The sequence below is a fragment of the Aedes albopictus genome, chromosome 2 (assembly GCF_035046485.1).
Source record: "Aedes albopictus strain Foshan chromosome 2, AalbF5, whole genome shotgun sequence".
NCBI lineage: Eukaryota > Metazoa > Arthropoda > Insecta > Diptera > Culicidae > Aedes > Aedes albopictus.
In genome coordinates this window covers 501,320,309-501,340,375 of record NC_085137.1, presented here as the reverse complement: position 1 = coordinate 501,340,375, position 20,067 = coordinate 501,320,309, and the positions used below count along the sequence as shown (strand labels likewise).

Below are 20,067 nucleotides of genomic sequence, written 5' to 3'. Positions count from 1 at the left end.
TTTGGTATTGTTACACGTTACCGACCGAATATACCTCACTGCGTTATTGGTTTGGTATTGAGGGCTACTTGAGGTATTATTCAATAATTGAAAAATCACTATTTGCATGGAAAAATTGTCGATTATTATTGAGGTATTACAAGACCTGGTGTTATTATTCACCAAATATTCGTTAGAAACACCCAAGTTATTATTTTAGGTATTTTACCTCTTGTACATGGCTCTTCAATCCCTCATTTCGGTTGGAGGTATTGGATTTTGCATACCTGAATTTGGTATTGCTCAGCTATTTTCTCCTGCTTGGGTATGGAGAACTGTAAGTACCTTGTACCATAATTAGTTTTATCTAAAAGCTTGCCGAATAAAGTGAAGGTTGCACACCCATATCAAAGTCGTGGCAGAGCTATGAAGGTGACTTCTTCTTCGTTGTAGCTCTACGTCCCCACTGGGACTTGGCCAGCCTCGCTTCAACTTAGTGTTCTTTGAGCATTTCCTCAGTTATTAATTGAAGGGCTTTCTTTGCCTGCCATTGCATTAATTTGTATATTGTGAGACAAGTACAATGATACACTACGCCCAGGGAGTCGAGAAAATTTTCCCGACCGGAGCGGGAATCGAACCCGCCGTCTCCGGATTGGCGATCCATAGCCTTAACCACTAGGCTAACTGGAGACCCAGAAGATGACTCTCCATGCTAGATAAAAGTATAGACACTAGATTCAATAGATTCGCGGAGGCGGAGACAACTGTAGCCAAATGAACTGTCACTTCGTGTAGCCAAACGAGCATGACGTCACGATTTCAATAGCGATAATGGATTACGTGACGTCATATTTGCTCGGTACACTCTAAATTCACGTTAAACACACTAAAATCGTATTGCTCAACCATTTCTCCGCGAGTCTATGGAATCTAAAGTGTCTATAGGTAAAAGTCCTCTATACAGTGTTTTTGATAGCATGCTACTGAACTGAGAGAATAGCAAGTGAGCGCAATTCTTTCCAAGGAAGTGTTTCCATCCTTGGCAGTAGGTATCAAGGACTAAACTCCAGGACAATTTGGACGACTCTGAATGTCTCAAAAGCAAGGATGGAAGAAAATCACTTCTTACGATAAATGATACACAATACGAACAATCAAAGATAGCCGTTGCTCATGCGGTAGCATGATGCGACACCCTCGCACTGTGTCCGTATCACAGAGCAATCAATGCATCTGATGCACGCTTTATCGCGGGATCTATCGTTATCGGATCATGTTACAAGTCGCGATAAACTTTATTCATCACGATTAATGCCACTTATGCACCCGGAACCCGAATTCATGACCAGGAATATTACATGCATATGCATATCGTGAAGCTTCAGCAATAAGAATGCAAAAAAGTGACCGAAAATCGAAATTTATCATTTTGACCTCATGATAACGATCGCATCGCGGCCGCACATGCCGAGCGATTCATTATTCGCGGAGCATGGTTTGTTATGAATGCTTGACGACAAAATTCTATCGTTGTTGCTATGATCGCGCGATGCCTTGCAACCGCGACACATTTGGGATCCTATCATGATCACTAGATTTCCATCCTCAAAAGTATATAATAGAATCTATCAGTCTCCGAGAAGGTCCAGTAACTCCTTATTAGTTATGTAACCTTACTCTGTCTACTGTTACGAGTGTAGATCTGAAACTCTGCTCTGTGGAGTAGTTTTGGTATACATATCTAGAATATCCCGAAAGAGTTTTGGAATGGTTCGTAAATTCTTAGAAGGGGTAGATAAGGTATGTATAGTTTTTGAAGTTGTTACGTTTCGTAGCGAAAATAACTATTGTAACGACGACAGATGTCATGAACTAGACTCCAGGACATTTTTATGACCGAGTTACACTTCAATAAGGTTCATCAATCATGGTTTATAGTGCACTGTTTCTCAGTATAATGGATGTATTGACTTACTTACCGATCAGGCCAGGGCCAGGGTAGCCTCTACTGTACTTAGAAGCCGTCCCCATTCCACTCGGTCCATGGCTGTTTGTCTCCAGTTCCGCACTCTGCGTAGGGTCCGCAGATCGTCCTCCTTTTGGTCGAGCCACCTAGCTCGCTGCGCTCCACGTCTTCTTGTACCGGTCGGATGACTCTCCAGAACCATTTTAGTCGAGTTGCTGTCCGAAATCCTGATGACGTGCCCAACCACCGTAGCCTCCCGATTGTCGCGGTATGGACGATGGTTGGTTATCTCAGCAGCTGATGCAGCACGTGGTTCATTCGCTTCCTCCAAGTCCCGTCTTCCATCTGCACTCCGCCGTAGATGGTACGCAACACCTTCCGTTCGAAAATTCCAAGGGCGCGTTAGTCCTCTGCACGTAGGGTCCATGTTTCGTGCCCATAGAGGACGACCGGTCTAATCAGCGTTTTGTAGATAGTCAGCTTCGTGTTACGGCGAACTTTATTCGATCGTAGAGTTCTGCGGAGTCCAAAGTAAGCACGATTTCCTGCCACAATGCGTCTCTGTATTTGAAATGCAGTTATTTGTTGCTAAAACAAACAAAATAATTATACTTTTCAGCCTTTCAGGACGAGCGCCATCAAGCAACCGAAACTGCACCGCGCTCGCTCTGTATACGACGAGCGAGGTTTTTTGTTAGTTTTGTACTTTTTATAATAAGCGCGCGTCCTGAAGGGTTAGAATGGATTGGGTCACCTAGAACATATATGTACTCAGATATGAAAAACTATTCCATATTCATGAAGATGTCTAGCAGATAGCGTGACTCTTTGAGACTCGACATTTTTTTTTGCTTTGAAAAAAGTTCTGTAACTTGTTGATTGTTGTATCGAGCCCTTAGGAAGGTCCCACATCTGGACCGAAATGTCGTCAATGATCTGAAATCAGTTAACGAAAATTATTTTAGACTGCAAGCCGAAAACTCAAGAAATCTGTACAAAACGTATACACACAGCAAAAGTTTCTGATGAATTTCCTCTAAGAGTTACGTCTGTTTGTCTGTGGTATACATGTAAACTAAATCCAAAGGCAATATTTGCCGCTGCTAGTGAATTAATTATTTTGTTGCTTCAAATTTCTTGTTATTCAGAATGTTATGGGAAGTCAATGACTCATAATTAAATATAACTTCCAATAACTTTTCTGAAGACCGATGTTGTTTGATACAGCCATTTTTGTTTAATGAATTAATTGAATTCATGAATTTGTATCGCAGATATCGTACATATACAAATTATATTTTAAACCTACAAGAAGTCCTGTAAAATCGTATCATTTGCAAAGAAAGCTTATACTTGACCATTTTTATTAATATCTGAGAGAGACCGTCAACTATGGCGATAACCGGCTGTAAAAGCAATATTTCGGAATGAGTTCAAAGAAAACGAAACAACCGCAATTAGAATACAATAGGTGGGAAAAGTCGTCAATCACAGACAAACTGTATCTAGTCATACAGACAGCCTAGAGGAGAGTGAATTGAAGTGCTACGTGAGGAATACTGTTATTCTCAGAAACATATATTCCTACCATGTCCTTGAACTTCTTCGGAGTTCCTCTTGTAAATCCGTCGGGGAATCATCTTGCAATTTCTGCAGGGATTACTCCTGGATTTCCTTGGGGATTCTTCCTAGAATCACTAGAGTTTCTGCAGGGATTCCTCTAAGAGAGATTTATGGCCTCCAGGGATTTCTGTAGATGTTGCTTCAGAGTTTCTGCAGGGATCAGTTCAGGGATTTCTCAATGAGTTCATTCAGAGATTCTTTCAGGAGTTTCTTTATGGATTCAAGTTTTCTCCTACTACCTCTCAGTCTCACTTTTGGGTAAATCCCGACCTATTTAAAAGGCCTTTCTTGTCTAGAGTAAGTGGTGTAGCAATTGTTTAACAAATATGCCAAAGGGTGTAATAAATAGGGTGACCATCCATCCTGATTTAGCAGGACATGTCCTGATTTTGGTCTAAGGACTGTTCAATTTATAAAACGGACAACTTTATAAGGCTATAAAAAGAAGACGCGTAGTTCAAATTTAACCACCCTTGCTTCGTTATTCTGTACATCATCTGTCATTATATGATCATTTTTGAATCGAAGAAAAATAGTTTCATTTTATAGAAAATCGGCCAGGTGGTAAATAAGGTGAATTTTTCGATTGCTGAAAATTGAAAATATATATAAAATTACTGTTCACCTATGGTATATCGTTTTTAATACCTGAAAAGTATGTGCCATGCTGCAGCAGCATGAGTAATAAACATTCTGGCAAAATTTAAACTCAATCGGAAAATTAAGTGTTGAGATATTAAAGTCTCAAGTGAGATTCGATTTTTTCAATAAAATTCAATTGTAAAGCAAAAAGGGCATGAAAATATTAAATAATCTATTTTTTTATGCATCCAGTCGAAAGTGTGAATAATGTGGTTTTAAATGCAGAAAACTGCTTCTTAATAGCATTGCTGGTTTGGTTACTGTGCGCTATTGCAGACACAGTAATCAAAACAGTTTCGTTCTTTGAAGGTTCTTACAAAGAACAATGCAACCTAATGCAAATTTTGCGTAACAATAATGTTGAAAATGAAAACTTTGCATCCGATTGTTATTGAATAAGGTGTATTAGGTGTATTAGGATTAACTTTGCTGAAAAAAAATAATAACAAGATTCGCTAAAGTCGAAAATCTGCATCAATTGGGCAAAAAGTATGATTTTTTTAAATATGGCCATCTTTATAAATTAAATTTTTGATGAAAAATGCAATTATAAGTAAATTTTTCTTCTGTATCATTCAGAGAGCAATATTCTGCTACTCTGGACAAATTTTTAGCCGAATTCGTGATGTTATTGCAGCACAGGATTCAAATGAACATTTTTTCATAATTTCTATGAAAATAAGGCAACTCACCATATCAAGCCGGAGACTGCTTGGTGCATTATTACTGACCAACTATTAAGCTTTACCTTCAGTAGAATAGTATAAGATTCCAATACATTTAAAACTTCATGAAAATGTGCATATTAAGTATGTGGAAAGTTATGTCGAATTTTGAGAAATGGGTTTTTATAGATGTTTTACGAAAACCGCTTCAGTTACACAATAAAGAACATTTTGCTTAATGTTATATTTTTCCTACATTTGTGAATAGCTATAGAAAGTTATGCAATAAACTGCTAATGGTTTTATTGAAAAATAAAAAAGATATCGCACAAGCAAGCTGTCCGTTTTATAAATTGAACAGTCCTTAAATTTGGCAAAAATTTCTTAACAAATCCGATGAGTTTTTGATTCAATTTCGAGAAAATACATGAAATGTCATTTTCTAAGCTGTGTAGATGGGAGCCCTAGTAATGAAGAAACTTGTCCTAAAAAATCAGACATTTCTTATTGTAGTGCAAAATATAGTCTTAATCCAGCATCCTTAAAATAAAACTTTGAGAACGATTAAAAGTTAGACACACAATATTTAAATATGTCACAAAATTATCAGCGTCGCTTACGTCATTTTAAATACAGTTGTGGCAATTTTTCAATTTTCCAACAGCTTATTTCTCCGTCGATTCATGTTACGCCATATACTCCTATTCAATAAATAATATTTAAAATTTTCAAAAATATGTGAGAATTCGCTCACACACAACCCAAAACCGAAAAACGAAGTTCGGAAACCAATTTGTATAATTTCAATGCCTTAATGCGTGCGCATCAATTGACATACATTTTCCATTACTTACAATAATTTTAATCTATACATTCATGTCATGTGCCGCGTAATGTGTTTCGTCTGTTTAAAATTCAACGACCTCTGTTCGGCGACCAACGACGTGCCGTCCAGAAATTTTCCTCGAAATCTTTTTTATTCTTATTTTACGATACACGGTAATTAGTAGGCTACCCGACCCCATCGTCGTGTGGTTGCGATCGGCAATTTCTCGCATAGGCCTACTGTTTACAGTTTCGTTCCTAGAACCTCTAGTCCGCAATCCGCTCCATTCGAACCGGTTTCCTATTGGGCTGCTGGCCGTTCTCCAGTAGGTATAGGGGTATTGTCGATTCGACTCTAGTGTAGGGAAATGCATGAACCAACTCTATCCTCTTACCGCGCAGCTTCACAATCACATGAGAGTGCGCGAGGCGAGCCTATGGAACCGGTTTTGCATTCGAACCAGAACATTTTTTCTTTTATTTCCGTCATAATATCATTGTGAAGTTGTGAACCGAACTGAACCGCTCCGCTGGACACTGGACCGCTATACCGTCGGCCGATTGCTTAATAGCATTAACGTGCCCGCGTGTACGGCCGACAACGGATGGTCGTGCGTTCCCCACCCGAATAGTAGAAAATAACTGCAGATTGACAGTTTTGGAAATTGCACATCCGATGTCGCTACTGTTTGGTATGTACCTAAGTATCACTTTTCGGCACTCATGAGAGTTTGGATTATTCGATATTGCGTCATTTATTGGTAGAAGTGATGTTTTTCTATAATTATCAGTTTTATCATCACTCATATAATACATCAAAATAATATCTACTTTGGCGACTAATTTTACCCGCAGTCAAAAACACGTGCGATAAGGTGCGATATAGTTGTTGTGCGGCGATTCAAATCACGTGCAACCAGAATAAATTCAAATTAATCAAAGCAATCATTGTAACTACAAGTCAGATAAATTTTCATCAGTCTCTGTTTTTATTTGCCAACCAAGCCAGACGATTTTTAATCCCACTGCAACCTACAACAGGTTACGGGCCTGTGAGGAGATTTCTTTTAATTCAAGATGCAAAATGGACGGAAAAGCTGAACAACACAACGCTAACGCTTCAAGGTGAACTCAAGGTCAAATTTTGCTAGTTCGGGAGGAGCTGCAGCGTTGAGTGACACCAGGTAAGAAACCGGCAACGGAATCGGATGCAGTTTAGTTCAATGGAGTCGCCAAGGCCAGGGCAACCATCGAGTTACAATCAACACCAGTTGATCCGGTCATCGAAAACCATCATCAGAAGGTCAGTCTCACATCGAAGGTCTCGTTGTTGAAGCGAATCTGCGATAAACGTTTTTCGGAAGGGTATGGTTCATGGTCGCGATGATCCTGAGAAGCCTGTCAAGCTCGTACCGCTCGTACTACCGCCCTCGAAAGCCGTTCGGACGCCGAACTAACCTTGGAGCTTGTCAAGCGGAAACTTCTGGATGAAGCAGTGAAGTAGCAAGGTTGCGGTTCGGACTCCGCGATGAAAAATGGACTATGTAAGAAGAAAAAGCAACTGGCCTGCCACTATTGCAAGAAGGTGGGCCACATCCAGAAGCAATGTCGCCAATATCAACGAAACAACAAGACTCGAGCGCGACAAGCCCCACCGTCGCAAGCCAAGATTTCTTCCTGGAATTACACGAGAGCGAAGTCAAGCACGTGACGTTGGCCTACGGGAAGAAAGCGAGTGTGGAAGGAAAAGGTCCCGACATGACCCAGTGCTGCGATGACACGGGTAAGCAAACCGGGATGAGGTCAAGGATGAGGCTGTCCAAAGCGTTGTACACACCCACGTTGACGATGACCTTTTGTCTGTTCCGCGGCTGGCACAGAAAAACGCAACTGTTATTTTCGACAGTAACGGTGTCCGGGTGATGCATGGCAACCAAACCGAAGCCATGGTAACGCTCAAACAATACATACCTTGTCTGTACTACTTGGAGCAACCAAGCGAAGTCATCCTTCTGGCTGACGGAAACCATCCGAATGACTGCAAGCATGAGTTCTATCGGAAGTTTGGGCACCGTGATTCCCACGCCATCGTCCAAATGGAGAAACGAAACACAGATCCGCCAATGCGACGTGAACGAGCCGTGTGAATGCTACTGCAAGGCGAAAAGCACCCGCACGCCTTTTCCGAAGGAATCGAAATCTCGTTCGACGGAGCCCCCGGATCTCGTGCACATGGGCGTGTGCGGCCGGTGGAAGTTCCGTTAGTAAGTGGAGAACGATATTCGCTAACCATTATCGATGATTTTTCGAGGTTTCGCTTGCTGTACTTGCTGAAGGAGAAGTCAGAAGGACAAGATCATCGAGCTCGTGCAGGCGAGTAAAACCCAATTTGGTCGTAAACCGAAAGTGGTGCGCTCCGATCAAGGAGGACAGTACACCAGCGAGCGACTCCGTTCATCCTACCGACGAGAAGGCATCATGTGACGAGTAGTTCGGTAACTGAACCGCGAAGCTACACCGAAACGATGTCCGGAAAAGGAAACATGGCGGAAAGTGATGAAAAAAGAAATTCAATCGTTGACGTGCGAGCTGGTTCCACTGCCACCCGAAAGGAAGCTCGTTGGATGCAAGGGAGCGTACAAAAAGAAGCAGGACACACACATGATGCGGAAACACGGTGCGGTACAAGGCCAGGCTGATCGCGCAAGGTTTCATCCAACAGTATGGCACAGACTACGACGAGGTGTTCGCGCCTGCTGCGCGAAAAACCACCCTTTGCACGCTGCTGACCATCGCCAGTCGCAACGACATGTTGGTACAGCATACTTAGACATCAAGATCGCCTATCTGTACGCCGATGTCAAAGAAGAAGTCAGTAACAAATTTTGAAAACGACGTATAATCAATGGTGTAGCATTGATTATACGTCGTTTTCAAAATATGTTACTGAAGTGTAGGTACGTGCGATCACTACCAGGCAGAGTTGATGTACACCTGCTGTAGTCCCATGTACGGGAGCCTCATTGCAAGCAAGCTCCCAGGAGCACAGTACATTTTGAGACTGAAAGTTGTGTGCCTCATTTTTTTCAAGATGTGTCTAATGAGCTTCGTCTCATGCGCCGATTAAATTGGAAAATTTCACGACAAAAACTTCCTAAACGAACGAGAATTGAAACCTTAACCTTTGCATTGAGAGTCCCTAGTCGTATCGCATTGACCAACCAGACACTTGTGTTCTGTATGGAAAAAAGTTGTTGAGGTTCTTCGTTACCAAGAAGTTGTTTTTCACCTTAGATACCAACAGCTCACGCAGCGCATGAGACGAGCTCCCCGGGAGCTAGGCGCCTAGCTCGCACCCACCAGATTTTCGTGAGCCTCTTAGCAGCGCAGCACACTGCGATTTTGAAGCGCTGGGAGACAATTTGGTGGGAGGCTCGCTGTCACATTTATGTACACATGAGCAATGGGAAACTCTGCTACCAGGACTCAAGACGAGCGAGAAGGTATGCCGGTTGAAACGCAGCATCTACGGGCTGAAGCAGTCGGCTCGTGTCTGGAACCGGAAAATAGACGACACGTTCAAGATAATGGAGTTCTATCCTTCGTCGTCCGAACCCTGGCTGAACGACTGACCATTTGAAGCGTGAATTCGAAGCAATTATCAAGGCACTGGTGAAGCAGTTCTAATTTTTGAAATCGACAAGCAAGAAGGAGACTACACCTTGAAATAAGCCGGGTACATCGACAGCATCGTGAAGCGGTTCGGGAATGAAAACGCCAAACCTTCCAAAATTCCTGGTTACGTAAGGCAAACGGAAAAGGAAGAACTGCCTACCAACGAATCGTACCGCAGCTTGGTGGGCAGTTTGCTCTACGTTGCGGTGAACTCCCGCAGCACATCGCTTCTCGGCAGAAAGGTATCCAAGCCAACCAATCGGGACTGGACCGAGGCGAGACGAATATTGAGGTATCTCAGATCGACGAAGGGCTTGTGTCGCCACTTGGGGTCTTAAAACAAAGATCTGGAGTGTTTCGTTGATACTTATAGGGCCGGCGATCCAACTCCGGATTCCTTATCAAGTTCGGCGGTGGGCTGGTAAGTTGGTCCTGAAAGGGTCCAAGCCCATCGACACCAAACAACCCTTCACCCGGGATCTCCAGCGGCAAGGTATCATTGGTCGGCAGTATCTGCCGACCGATAACATGGAAGCAAAACTGATGACCAAGCCGTTGGAACGCGTGAAGCTGGAGCGACACCACCGGTACGCAATCGCAGTCCGTGGCATTCTGGGTACCGAGCGTTAACCGTTCGCTTCGTTGAGGAGGAGTGTTGTGCGTTGATGCAAATCTCGTGCAACCTAGAATAAATTCAAATTAATCAAAGCAACCCTAACCAAAATCAAATAAATTTTCTCCAGTCCCTTTTCTTTTGCCAATCAAACCAGACGGTTTTTAATCCCACTACAACCCACAACAACAGTCGCCTAAGAATACAGCAATTAAACCTGTTTTCAAATATTCCATCATAGTACTCTTTAATTAACCTTCCGTAACTCGCGCGGTTGACTACCTTCAACACCATGCTAATGCTGAGTACAAAAAGCGAGATATTTTCAACGTGTTGTACAAAATACAACAGCGCGATCGCTCGAGGTTTAAAAAAGATCATCAAAAAGCTTTGTTCCAAAAAATCGACCTTTTTGGCCTAGTCTGGTGTGTATATTCCACTAAAAATGAGTGAACCTTTCGTTAGAAATCAATTTTACTTGCAAGTTCTGTTGTCACCATGGTTGTCACATCCTATCCTAGGTATGTACCTGTTATTTCTTTCCGATCGGGTTCGGGCGCAACTCGTATGGAATAGGATTCCGATGCATCGTCGTTGCCATCGTGAATGGGTGTGTGGTGAACCCGCCTCTCGTCGTCATAAAGAAAGGGCGACCGAGAGCGACCACGGCATCCAACCGCGTGTGTGAAGGTGAAAGTTAGAAATTAGAATTATAATTTTTGATAAAAGAATAAAATGCGGGAATTTATCGCGCGCGCTGTTGGGGTGGGCGGGCGTCGTGAGGCGCTGGCTGGCTGGCTGGAGGAAGGTGTTAGGGAATTAACACGAAATTATAAACGGTCGCCGGTGAACGTTTAAGTTCTTTTTTTCCCCCGATGTTGTGACTTTTTGGGGATATGCGCGGAGTACAAACGAGATTGAATTTCAAAGCCGGCTGTGAAATTTATGAAAGATTTGTTAATAGGCCCATGCCCATGGTTAGGGATTTATGATATAAGATGGAACCGTTAGACCATGCGTTAGCTCGTTGAATTGTAGGTGTTGTTTTCGATCACTTGTTAATCGACCACACCATGTTGGATAGCAACTCCGTGAATAACCGAACCATTCGAAATTGCACAGAGAATCAATGGGCTTGGGACTTGTTAATCATTCTTAAAGTGCACAATGTCCAGGAAAGCTGTTCTCGTCCATGATTTGCCATAGCTCTGGGTCAATATTGTCGTATAAGTACTTTGTAGGCGGCATCTAAAAAATGTGTTCCAATTTGGAGTTCCATTTTCTCGCAGTCCATGTCTTCCTGGCAGTCTCGAAGGATGTGAATCTGCTGCTTTCGCTTCCGTTTGTGTTGTTCCACGTTCTGCTGGGTTCCATGCTGCAGCATTACCGCCTGTCCTGCGTTATTCTATTTCTGCTTGCAGCAGCAGTCGGTCAAATCGAGCTCGCCCTCCTCTGGCAACACGGCCTCCACATTCAATGCGTGTCCTGAGTTTCACCATCACCAGGTAGTGATCAGTCCATGTTTCCGCCTAGATAGGTTCCCCGTTCTCATGTGTTGCCGCAGCTAATGACCTTCGGCCTAATGACCCTGCATCCAAACCCGTGGTATTTTAGTAGATCGACTAGTATGTGGGTGCTCCCAATGAAGTTGAGAGATCAGCTGTTCCACGTACCGCGTTTCTAATCACAAGTTATTTTTGTTCGCTGGGGTCGTTGCCGTTCGGTTCGGTTCCTGATTTTCCTTTGCCCCAAGTAACAATTCAAAATCATTAATAGGCAAGTCAGTTGATTAAATGTGCTACAAAGGCGCCGACCGTTGTACAAGAGTTTATATTGAACAAAATGGCGAATAAATGTTTCATGTAGTGGAATCTGCACGTTTGTTAAAGCATATTTCTGCTCATTGAATAACCAATGGTATAAAAGTTTAAAGACAGCTGCTTAGGTATTCACATCATCTGTCTAATAGTGCTCTAATAATGATAGAATACAAGCTGCTTCCGAAGTATTAGATGCCCGTATTCCACATAAGATCTTCAATGGAACAAGCAGCTTATTTAAAATTTAACAACTTTTGCTTGATCATTTTATTAAACTACACTAATATAGCTTAACAACAAGATGTTACCATGTTTCTTTAATACAAATGTTACACTTTTATTCAATCATTGCTGATTAGCAGTGGTACTGTGTCACTTAATTATCGTTGTCCGCCCTGCCTCTTTTTGTAAACACGATTGTTGATTAGGAGCCTAAAAAGAGCAACCGCGGCTACAAGCTCGAAGACCAAACAAACTTCTTGCTGCAGCTATAAATATTACACTTTTCACACTTTTAAAAACATTCTGACTCACCTTTTACACTACACGCTCCAACGATAGCAAAATCGGCAACAAAAACACCAGAAAAAGCAGCTGAAGTGGATCCTGGGCGGCTCCTCTGTTTGGTATTGACAATCTACTCTATTCACTTTGGTGACACCGGTCATACCGGGTTTATCTTCCTTATGTTCATATCTTATAGCTGCCTGGAGATATACACAAGTTTTACACATTCTCCTCCCGACACAAAACAGGAGCAGTTAAAATAAATAAAGTTCACTTGTCTGAACGTTTAAATAAAAAAAGTTCGAAGCGATACCAAACTTACAACACAACAGCGTGAATTACTGACAGACTAGCAAAATAATTAGCATGCATGCCTTATGATTAAATGTTGCGGTTACAATTATTCAGACATTGATCAACTTCATTGTTTACGGAGACAATTAGTTGAATGAAATATTTAAGCAATGTTTAAGCAGCATATGTTCGGTAATGTATTCGACTCAGGGATTGAATATTTATATACTGCTTTAAATCTGCCGATTCATGTAATTCGGATTGAAGCAGAGCGGATACAGAAGTGTGTGAACCCAAAGGTCCAGAGTTCGAGTCTTTCCATTGATGTGATTTGTCCCATAAAATGTAAAATAAAGATGTTGGAGGTACATAATCAGAGAGAGATATTTCACACACAAATGCAGAAATGCAGAAACTTGAATCATTTTCTCATTTTATTGTTACAATGATATTGAAGAAACGTTTAAGAATCGTTTTTGTTGCAATTAAAACCATATCTATAAATAGAAATAAATTTCGTTAGTTGTATCACGGCTCCAGCATGTTTTGATTGTATTATGGTGGAATAAATATCGAAGTAAGCTTGTTATTATGCACTATGCTGCTAGTGCACAATAATGGTTTCTAGAACCATTCTTAAATGATTAAACAAATAGCGCCATACAACATTGTTTAATAAACGTTGAAGAAAAGTTAATGATGTTTATGTAAATTGCTGATGGTTCTAACGTTGAACAAGAGTTTCACAACCGATGTACGATTATTGGATAAACATTAATTTCATCGTGCTTATAGAACGGTTGACGTTGAATAGATTCTCATTTTTGGGCGAACAAGAGTTGAAGAACAGTTTTATTTCAAAATTATTCAAATATAATACAACTTCCAGTTTAATAACGTTGCTTTGAGAAACATTTCTTTAAGCAAAAATTGTTTCTTTGGGGAATTCGTCTCGTCATCAACTATCATATTTTTTGCATCTTTTTTCACCTACTCTTTACTTTCCAGCATAGTTTAGCCTAGAGTCCGTCCTTGGGACTGGGACGTCGATCAACCGTCCCTAGTATGGGAAAAGGTGCTGTTGTGAGCAGCTTATCCCGGAGAACAGACGCTTATGTTCAACACGAATGTAACGGTTCGTAGTACCCCCTCAGTAGGTTTGTGAGAGTTTGTCGCGGTCTAGAATAGTATTCGTCTTTTTGTTAAATTAAATTCAGGAAAGTGTTTGTGTTGTGTGTTTCCACTCTGTGTTACTGGTCACCCGAAAAGGACGCAGCCATAAATAGCAGCTACCATCATCCTGCCACATTAGCCACCAGATGACTCTGCCTTGTCTGAAACATGGACGTAGACGGTGGTAGCGAAGGAAGGCCATTATGATCTTGGAGATCTTGGATTGACCGAAGAAACGGCCATTTGCCCAAGTGATCGACACTAGTGAAGTTCGATGCGAAGTGTCCACTGTGTGTCTATTGTGTGTGTAGGAATCTAAGGACACAGAACCCCGTAGTATTACCGTGGTTTTACCACAAAGCAAGAGGTGAACCCTAACCCTAGAATGGGTCACCTTCCGCCGTGAAGACATCCGGCGAAGACTTGGGCAGATGAAGATCCGGCCATTCGCTACTCCAGGCCGAGGACCAACCTGAGGCCCGTTCTCCAGCGGTCGCAGACACTCCGGTTCGATTGGGCGGCAAAAGTCGCAACGGGCATGGGAGAAGAGGAAGGACGATGAAGAAGAGGATCGGTGGATGATGGCGGCAGCAGGAGTAAGGGGCCCCGAAGAAAGAAGGTCAGATTAGAATAAGAAAGTGGGTAGAGTAGGGTGAAGGTAGATAGCTAGAAGATAGACAGAAAGTGCACAAAAGTTAGCCAATAAACAGGAGTGTGAAAAGGCAATCCAAGTGTTTTCCTGAATCCGCGAAATAGTAGGATAAGCGTGCCGACCCTGGGATTAAGGGTAAATACAGAGTCTCGTTAGCCGCTGAGAAGGGTAACCTTCTGTGACCCTCTCCTCAGCGAACGGTAGCTGTGGCCTAACCGCCATTAGTTACACGAAGTTGACGGCCCCTTTGCTTACTCTTTGCTGAGTATGGTTTTAGCTTGTCATATGGGCTACGTGCCCAGTCGAGTTCATCCTTCCTAACAGCCTTGTTGTTCTTCAGTTCTCTTATGACTGTCTTGACCTCGTCTAACGCTGGAGGTCCCATAGCCTGTCCGTCGTAGTCGATTTAACTTCGGTCTGTCGCTCTGTCCCTACCGTTCCACCGTTCAACAATACCTATTGTTTTATCTGTCAGCAAAATTACATCATAGTCGTTGTACGTGAGGGGACATTGTTTTTTTCCACACGCCATTGCCAGTTTCGTAAATCCTCCGCATATCATTCTGTTCCATACTCGGTTCCATACTCACTTGTGCCAGAGCAATATTGCGCATATCCCACCCGACTAGACCCCTTTCGCAGTTAGCATAAGTGCGGGATCATGATAAAAACTGCGGTATCGCATCGAATCGTGTCGTTGTATTCTGCGCACTTATGCATTTTACGATACTGAATAAGTGCGCCAAAGACAACGACACGATTCGATGCGAAATCGCAGTTTTATCCACGATCCCGCACTATTGCTAATTGCAGTGGGGTGGGAAATGCGCAATAACATTTTCTTTTATCGTTCTTCCTTATACCGATCTCGTTGATCTTACTTATCCGATCGTCCAGCTTCTGGTAATAGCCTGCTACCATACCGTCTGCTGGAAAAGGCATCGATCTTCGGGTCCTAGAGTCCGACACGGTTGATAACCGAGTTTGAATTTTCACGAACTGCGTGAGTTGATGTAGGGACCTCTAAAAGTTCTAACATCAATGACGTCCGAGAAGTGTCGGCCATCTTCCAGCATATGGTCGATTAGGTTACAAGCTTCGCAGTTTGGATGCTTCCAGGTGTGATTGATATCCGCAGATGCGTGCAAAGGTGGTGTGACTAATGGCCATCTCAATAGCCATCTTCTTGACAGCAGGGAATAACGAAAAGTGGCTTTAAAAAGGCAGAAATATTTCAATTATGATATTTGTAATAGTAATGATCCCTAGGGGTAATAAATATAAAATTTGAAGGGTATGCTTCTGTTCAAGTAACTGCATCAGCAAATGCCTCAAGGAGGAAATATGTGAATTGTGAAGTCGATGTAGGAAAAGTTGAATCATAGTAGGCATTTAGCTAGGATTCATATGTAAATGTCAGTTTGCACGGTGTACACATATAGGGCCTGTTCCAATGAGCCGTTTTACGAAGTGACAACAATGTTGATGATGATATTGATTTTAACGGGTTAGGACGCTACCTTCTGTCAAAATTCCGTTCATAACACCGGCTCGTAAAATATACTATTGGCGGATTTAAATTAATTTTCACATAAACTTGACAGTTCGATAACTATTTCCTTAGAAGAAATGTCAAGTGTTTAAGTGTCTAACCGTTAAATTTAAGAAGAAGTTAATTTTAATTCGTCAATTGGAACAAACTTTTAGAAGATGATATATTAAGGAAATCTGACAGATTTTTGATGATGTAATTCAAATCGTCCAAAGGCGTGAACAAAATGATATAGTACTTAACATCAATTTGACCAACGTAAAAGGACGATAAGAACGACGTCACTTGTTTACATCCAAAATTTATGTTTACATAGGTAACCAGCCTGCCTTGTGAAATTGTATGCCGTGGTCAATTTGTTGGTTAGCTTTCCTCATGATTGAACATGTTTCGAAGAAAAAAAGTGTTAGTGTTTTGAATTCGGAAGAAAGCTAAGTTACGCAGACGATCCGACAAAATTCCGATCACTACTAGTAATTTTATGAAGTTTCTTCATAAATCTAGTGAAAAAACAAGAACTCATAATGTGACAGCCATCACCCAGTCAACATACGATCGCATATGATGTTGAATAGGATGCAAAATTGGAGGCGATATACGCACACTTTACACGCAGTTAAATGGAAGCAGGTACGTATATGGCCTCCACTTTAGCATCCTATTCAACATCATATAAGACTTTGTGTTGGCTGGGCAATCACCCAAAACTTCATATTTTGAAATGTGTCAATTTTTCTGGAAAAACAAATGTATTACTTATCTGATATCAGCGAAAAATCTAAAACTGCATCGTAAACATTTCCTGACAACTGTTACTACCCCAAAAAAATGCGTCGGATAGATAGGGTAAAAGATAATAAAGAAACAATTTTATTCATGAGCACGTCGCTTCACCCCATCTAGGATGTAGGTAGATACCTACCCATAGTCCAGAGGTGGGACAATAATGCAACAACCGTCGAGCATAAGGAAATCGACTGCAATCCATTAAACCAACCCCTTACGACCTACCGGCCTGGGCCGGGAACCGCGTGCACACACCTTTTGTCTTTGCGTAAAGGAAACTGTCCCGCTGCTGACAAATCGCTCTCGAAATCACCTAACCGCAAAATCGTTTCCTAACGCGTACGGTGGGGGGAGCGTGGGGTGAGATGCTGCTCTAGTAGAAAAGGACGAAATGCATAGACAATCAGTACATTACACGACAATACAACAATCGCGAATCTTTAATACAGTGGGTGCTGCATATATTACGGCGTTTAAATTTGATTGATTAGAAGGCTCAAGCGTAATAGAATATAACGGAGCCGACATGAAAACATTTATAGAGTACTAATTTCAAAGCATTTTTTCATAGATACATTATATAACCGCTTAGGTGCATACGATGCGGATTCCCCCTTACCGGAAGCACTTCTCCTGGGCACCGTCTGCTCCCTTGAGCTGCCATGTGACGCACGTCCCGAAAACGACTAAAAGAAAATGCCATAAATTCTAATTTCATTCCCCTATCCTCTGTCCTTCGCAGGTGGCGCAATCTACACCGGCAACGTCATGAAGATCAACTCCGTCCAGAAGGAGGACCGCGGCACGTACTACTGTGTGGCCGATAACGGCGTCAGCAAGGGCGACCGGCGCAACATCAACCTGGAGGTGGAGTTCTCGCCGGTCATCAGCGTACCGCGGCCACGTCTGGGCCAGGCGCTGCAGTACGACATGGATCTGGAGTGCCACGTGGAAGCCTACCCGTCGCCGGCCATCGTGTGGGTCAAGGACGACGTCCAGCTGTCCAACAACCAGCACTACGGTATCTCGCTGTTCGCCACGGCGGACGAGTTCACCGATACGACCCTGCGGGTGATCACCATCGAGAAGCGCCAGTACGGCGAGTACTACTGCCGAGCCATCAACAAGCTGGGGCAAGCCGAGGCCAAGGTGGAACTGTTCGAAACGGTCATTCCGGTGTGTCCGCCGGCTTGCGGACAGTCGTACTACGGAGGCGACGCCAGTGCGGTGTCCGTGTCCAGTTTCCTGCTAGTGGTCACCGCATTGGCCGCGCTGTTTTAAGGGTGCCCCTTTCAATAAGTGGATGTGGCAAAAGGTTTTTGCGACAGTTGGAAAACTAGCATGCATTATAACAGAGTTTTTTTTTACTATTATTTCAAATTTTTAATCAAATTATGTTCCAAAACTTTTCACGAGTGTTTCGACTCATTCAATCATACAGTACAAGAGTTTCTAGTATTATATACTCGTTTATTATCGGAAATCTTTTACATATAAAAAGTAAAAATTCCATAAATTCTAATGGAAATTTCCATTTTTAATCAATTACTTTTCAAATTTTGTTTTTTGCATGTTCTGTATTCTATGGTTGCTTCACCTATGCTGCATGTCTACTTTAGGAAATGCGGTGCTGATGCACGTTTTCGCCACGCCCCGCTCAAAGGATCACTCGACAACGATAGTGTGCACGAGAGATAGGACATTTTTAAAAGTGACAAGGAAAGGAAAAGCTTCACAAGGGGTCACATTCCAGTTGGAAAAAATGGTTACAATTGGAAATGGTGATTTCCTAGCTAAATAAAACAAAATAAAAGGGGATGTATCAATCCAGAAGAAGCAATTTTCAGTGGGATTAGATTCTGCTGATCGGAAAACTAATGAAATATCAACATTCCAATTCAATTTTAAGAAATGAAGAATCGAATGCGGAAGCTAACTGAATATAAACGAGCTAGAGTTTTCCACGAATATTATTAAAATCGTATTTAATAATGGAAAATGACTTCTATTCAGAAAGGCGTTCAAGTTTAAGTCGTCCATTTTCGCGATAAATTGTAACATAAACAGAAAAGATGTTTAGCATAGGGCTATTAAGATAAACTATGAACATTTACACAATATAGTAGCATTAGATTAGAACCGATTACTAACGAAAATAAAAAACAACTCAAGAATCTCAATTAAAAAAAAAACATTCCGTTTGTTAAACTTCCAACGCAAAGTGACAAAATGCGATAATTACGCGAAAAACCAAGCGAAAGACTTTTTTGAAGTAACTTATGTAATCTCCGCGGTTCAGTGAAACCTAGTGCCGTCCAAGCATAACATTACATTCCCATTTACTCCACCTCATTGAAAGGTATTTTAGCCGTGTCATCAGTTAACAAACAGTCCAATTTTTAATCGTATTTGTATTGCAATTTTTGGTTGCGTTAAGTCATCATATGTACTCAATTTTTGGGGATAAACTTCCGCAGAATGGCAATAGGTAGTTTTTTTTTGTTGGATAAAGATCTGAGCAACAGCAGATGATGACGGAAAATAACAATCAGAAAAGTGTAAAGTGAAACTGTATTTGAGATAGCTAATCGACGATTTGAAGCAAAAGATCTGATGAAAATATAGTGATGTGTAGCTCTGTCGGGTAAAATAAAGAAGTTTTAAATAAATATGGGTTATTTATTTCATTTATCTTCGAAATATATTCCAGCAATTCCCACAAGTAGAACTGTTATCTCTTCAAACCATTAGTATCATCTCGAAGCGAAGTAGTAGCTGTTACGTAGAGCCTGCTCTGCGTTGAATACACGATTTCAACACTTCACAGCTCGAGGAGACAAATCAGCTCAGGGTCTTAAAAATTAAGTAAAAGAATGCCATAGTTGTAAAACCCAGAATATCTCCTGATCACTTCTTAGTTCTTGTGTTCCCTTCTTGCCTTAAGTTTGGAAATGACAACTATTGATTTAGCAAAATCATTTATCTATCTATCTATCTATCTTTTAGCCCACCCAACTTCCAAAATAGCCTAATAACAGCTAATGGAGCTAAATTATTCTTAAAAGAGGTTTATGCTACTCTTATAAATCAAAATGTTTGTTGTGAATGGATGAAGTTTTGATATTCATCCATTCATTCGCTCAGAATCTTTTCAAAGTATTCGTTGAGCAAACTACTGGACTTGAGAAATCCCTAAACAGCTTTTGTGAAGCTTAGTGAAGTTGTATCTAAAAAGACAGGGACCTAGAGGGATTTCAGAAGACCTTTTCGAATGGGTAATTAAAGGATTCGC

General features: G+C 41.7%; 1 protein-coding gene across 1 annotated transcript in view; it reads left to right on the top strand.

Moving 5' to 3' along the window:
- Positions 1-19,436, top strand: part of LOC109622561 (lachesin) — a 76,105-nt gene extending 56,669 nt beyond the window's left edge. The window contains exon 2 of the mRNA XM_020076957.3: positions 17,518-19,436. Within this exon, the coding sequence (XP_019932516.3) occupies positions 17,518-18,056 (539 nt within the window). The 3' untranslated portion in view covers positions 18,057-19,436. The remainder of the gene's footprint in view (positions 1-17,517) is intronic.
- The last annotated feature ends 631 nt before the right edge of the window (positions 19,437-20,067 follow it).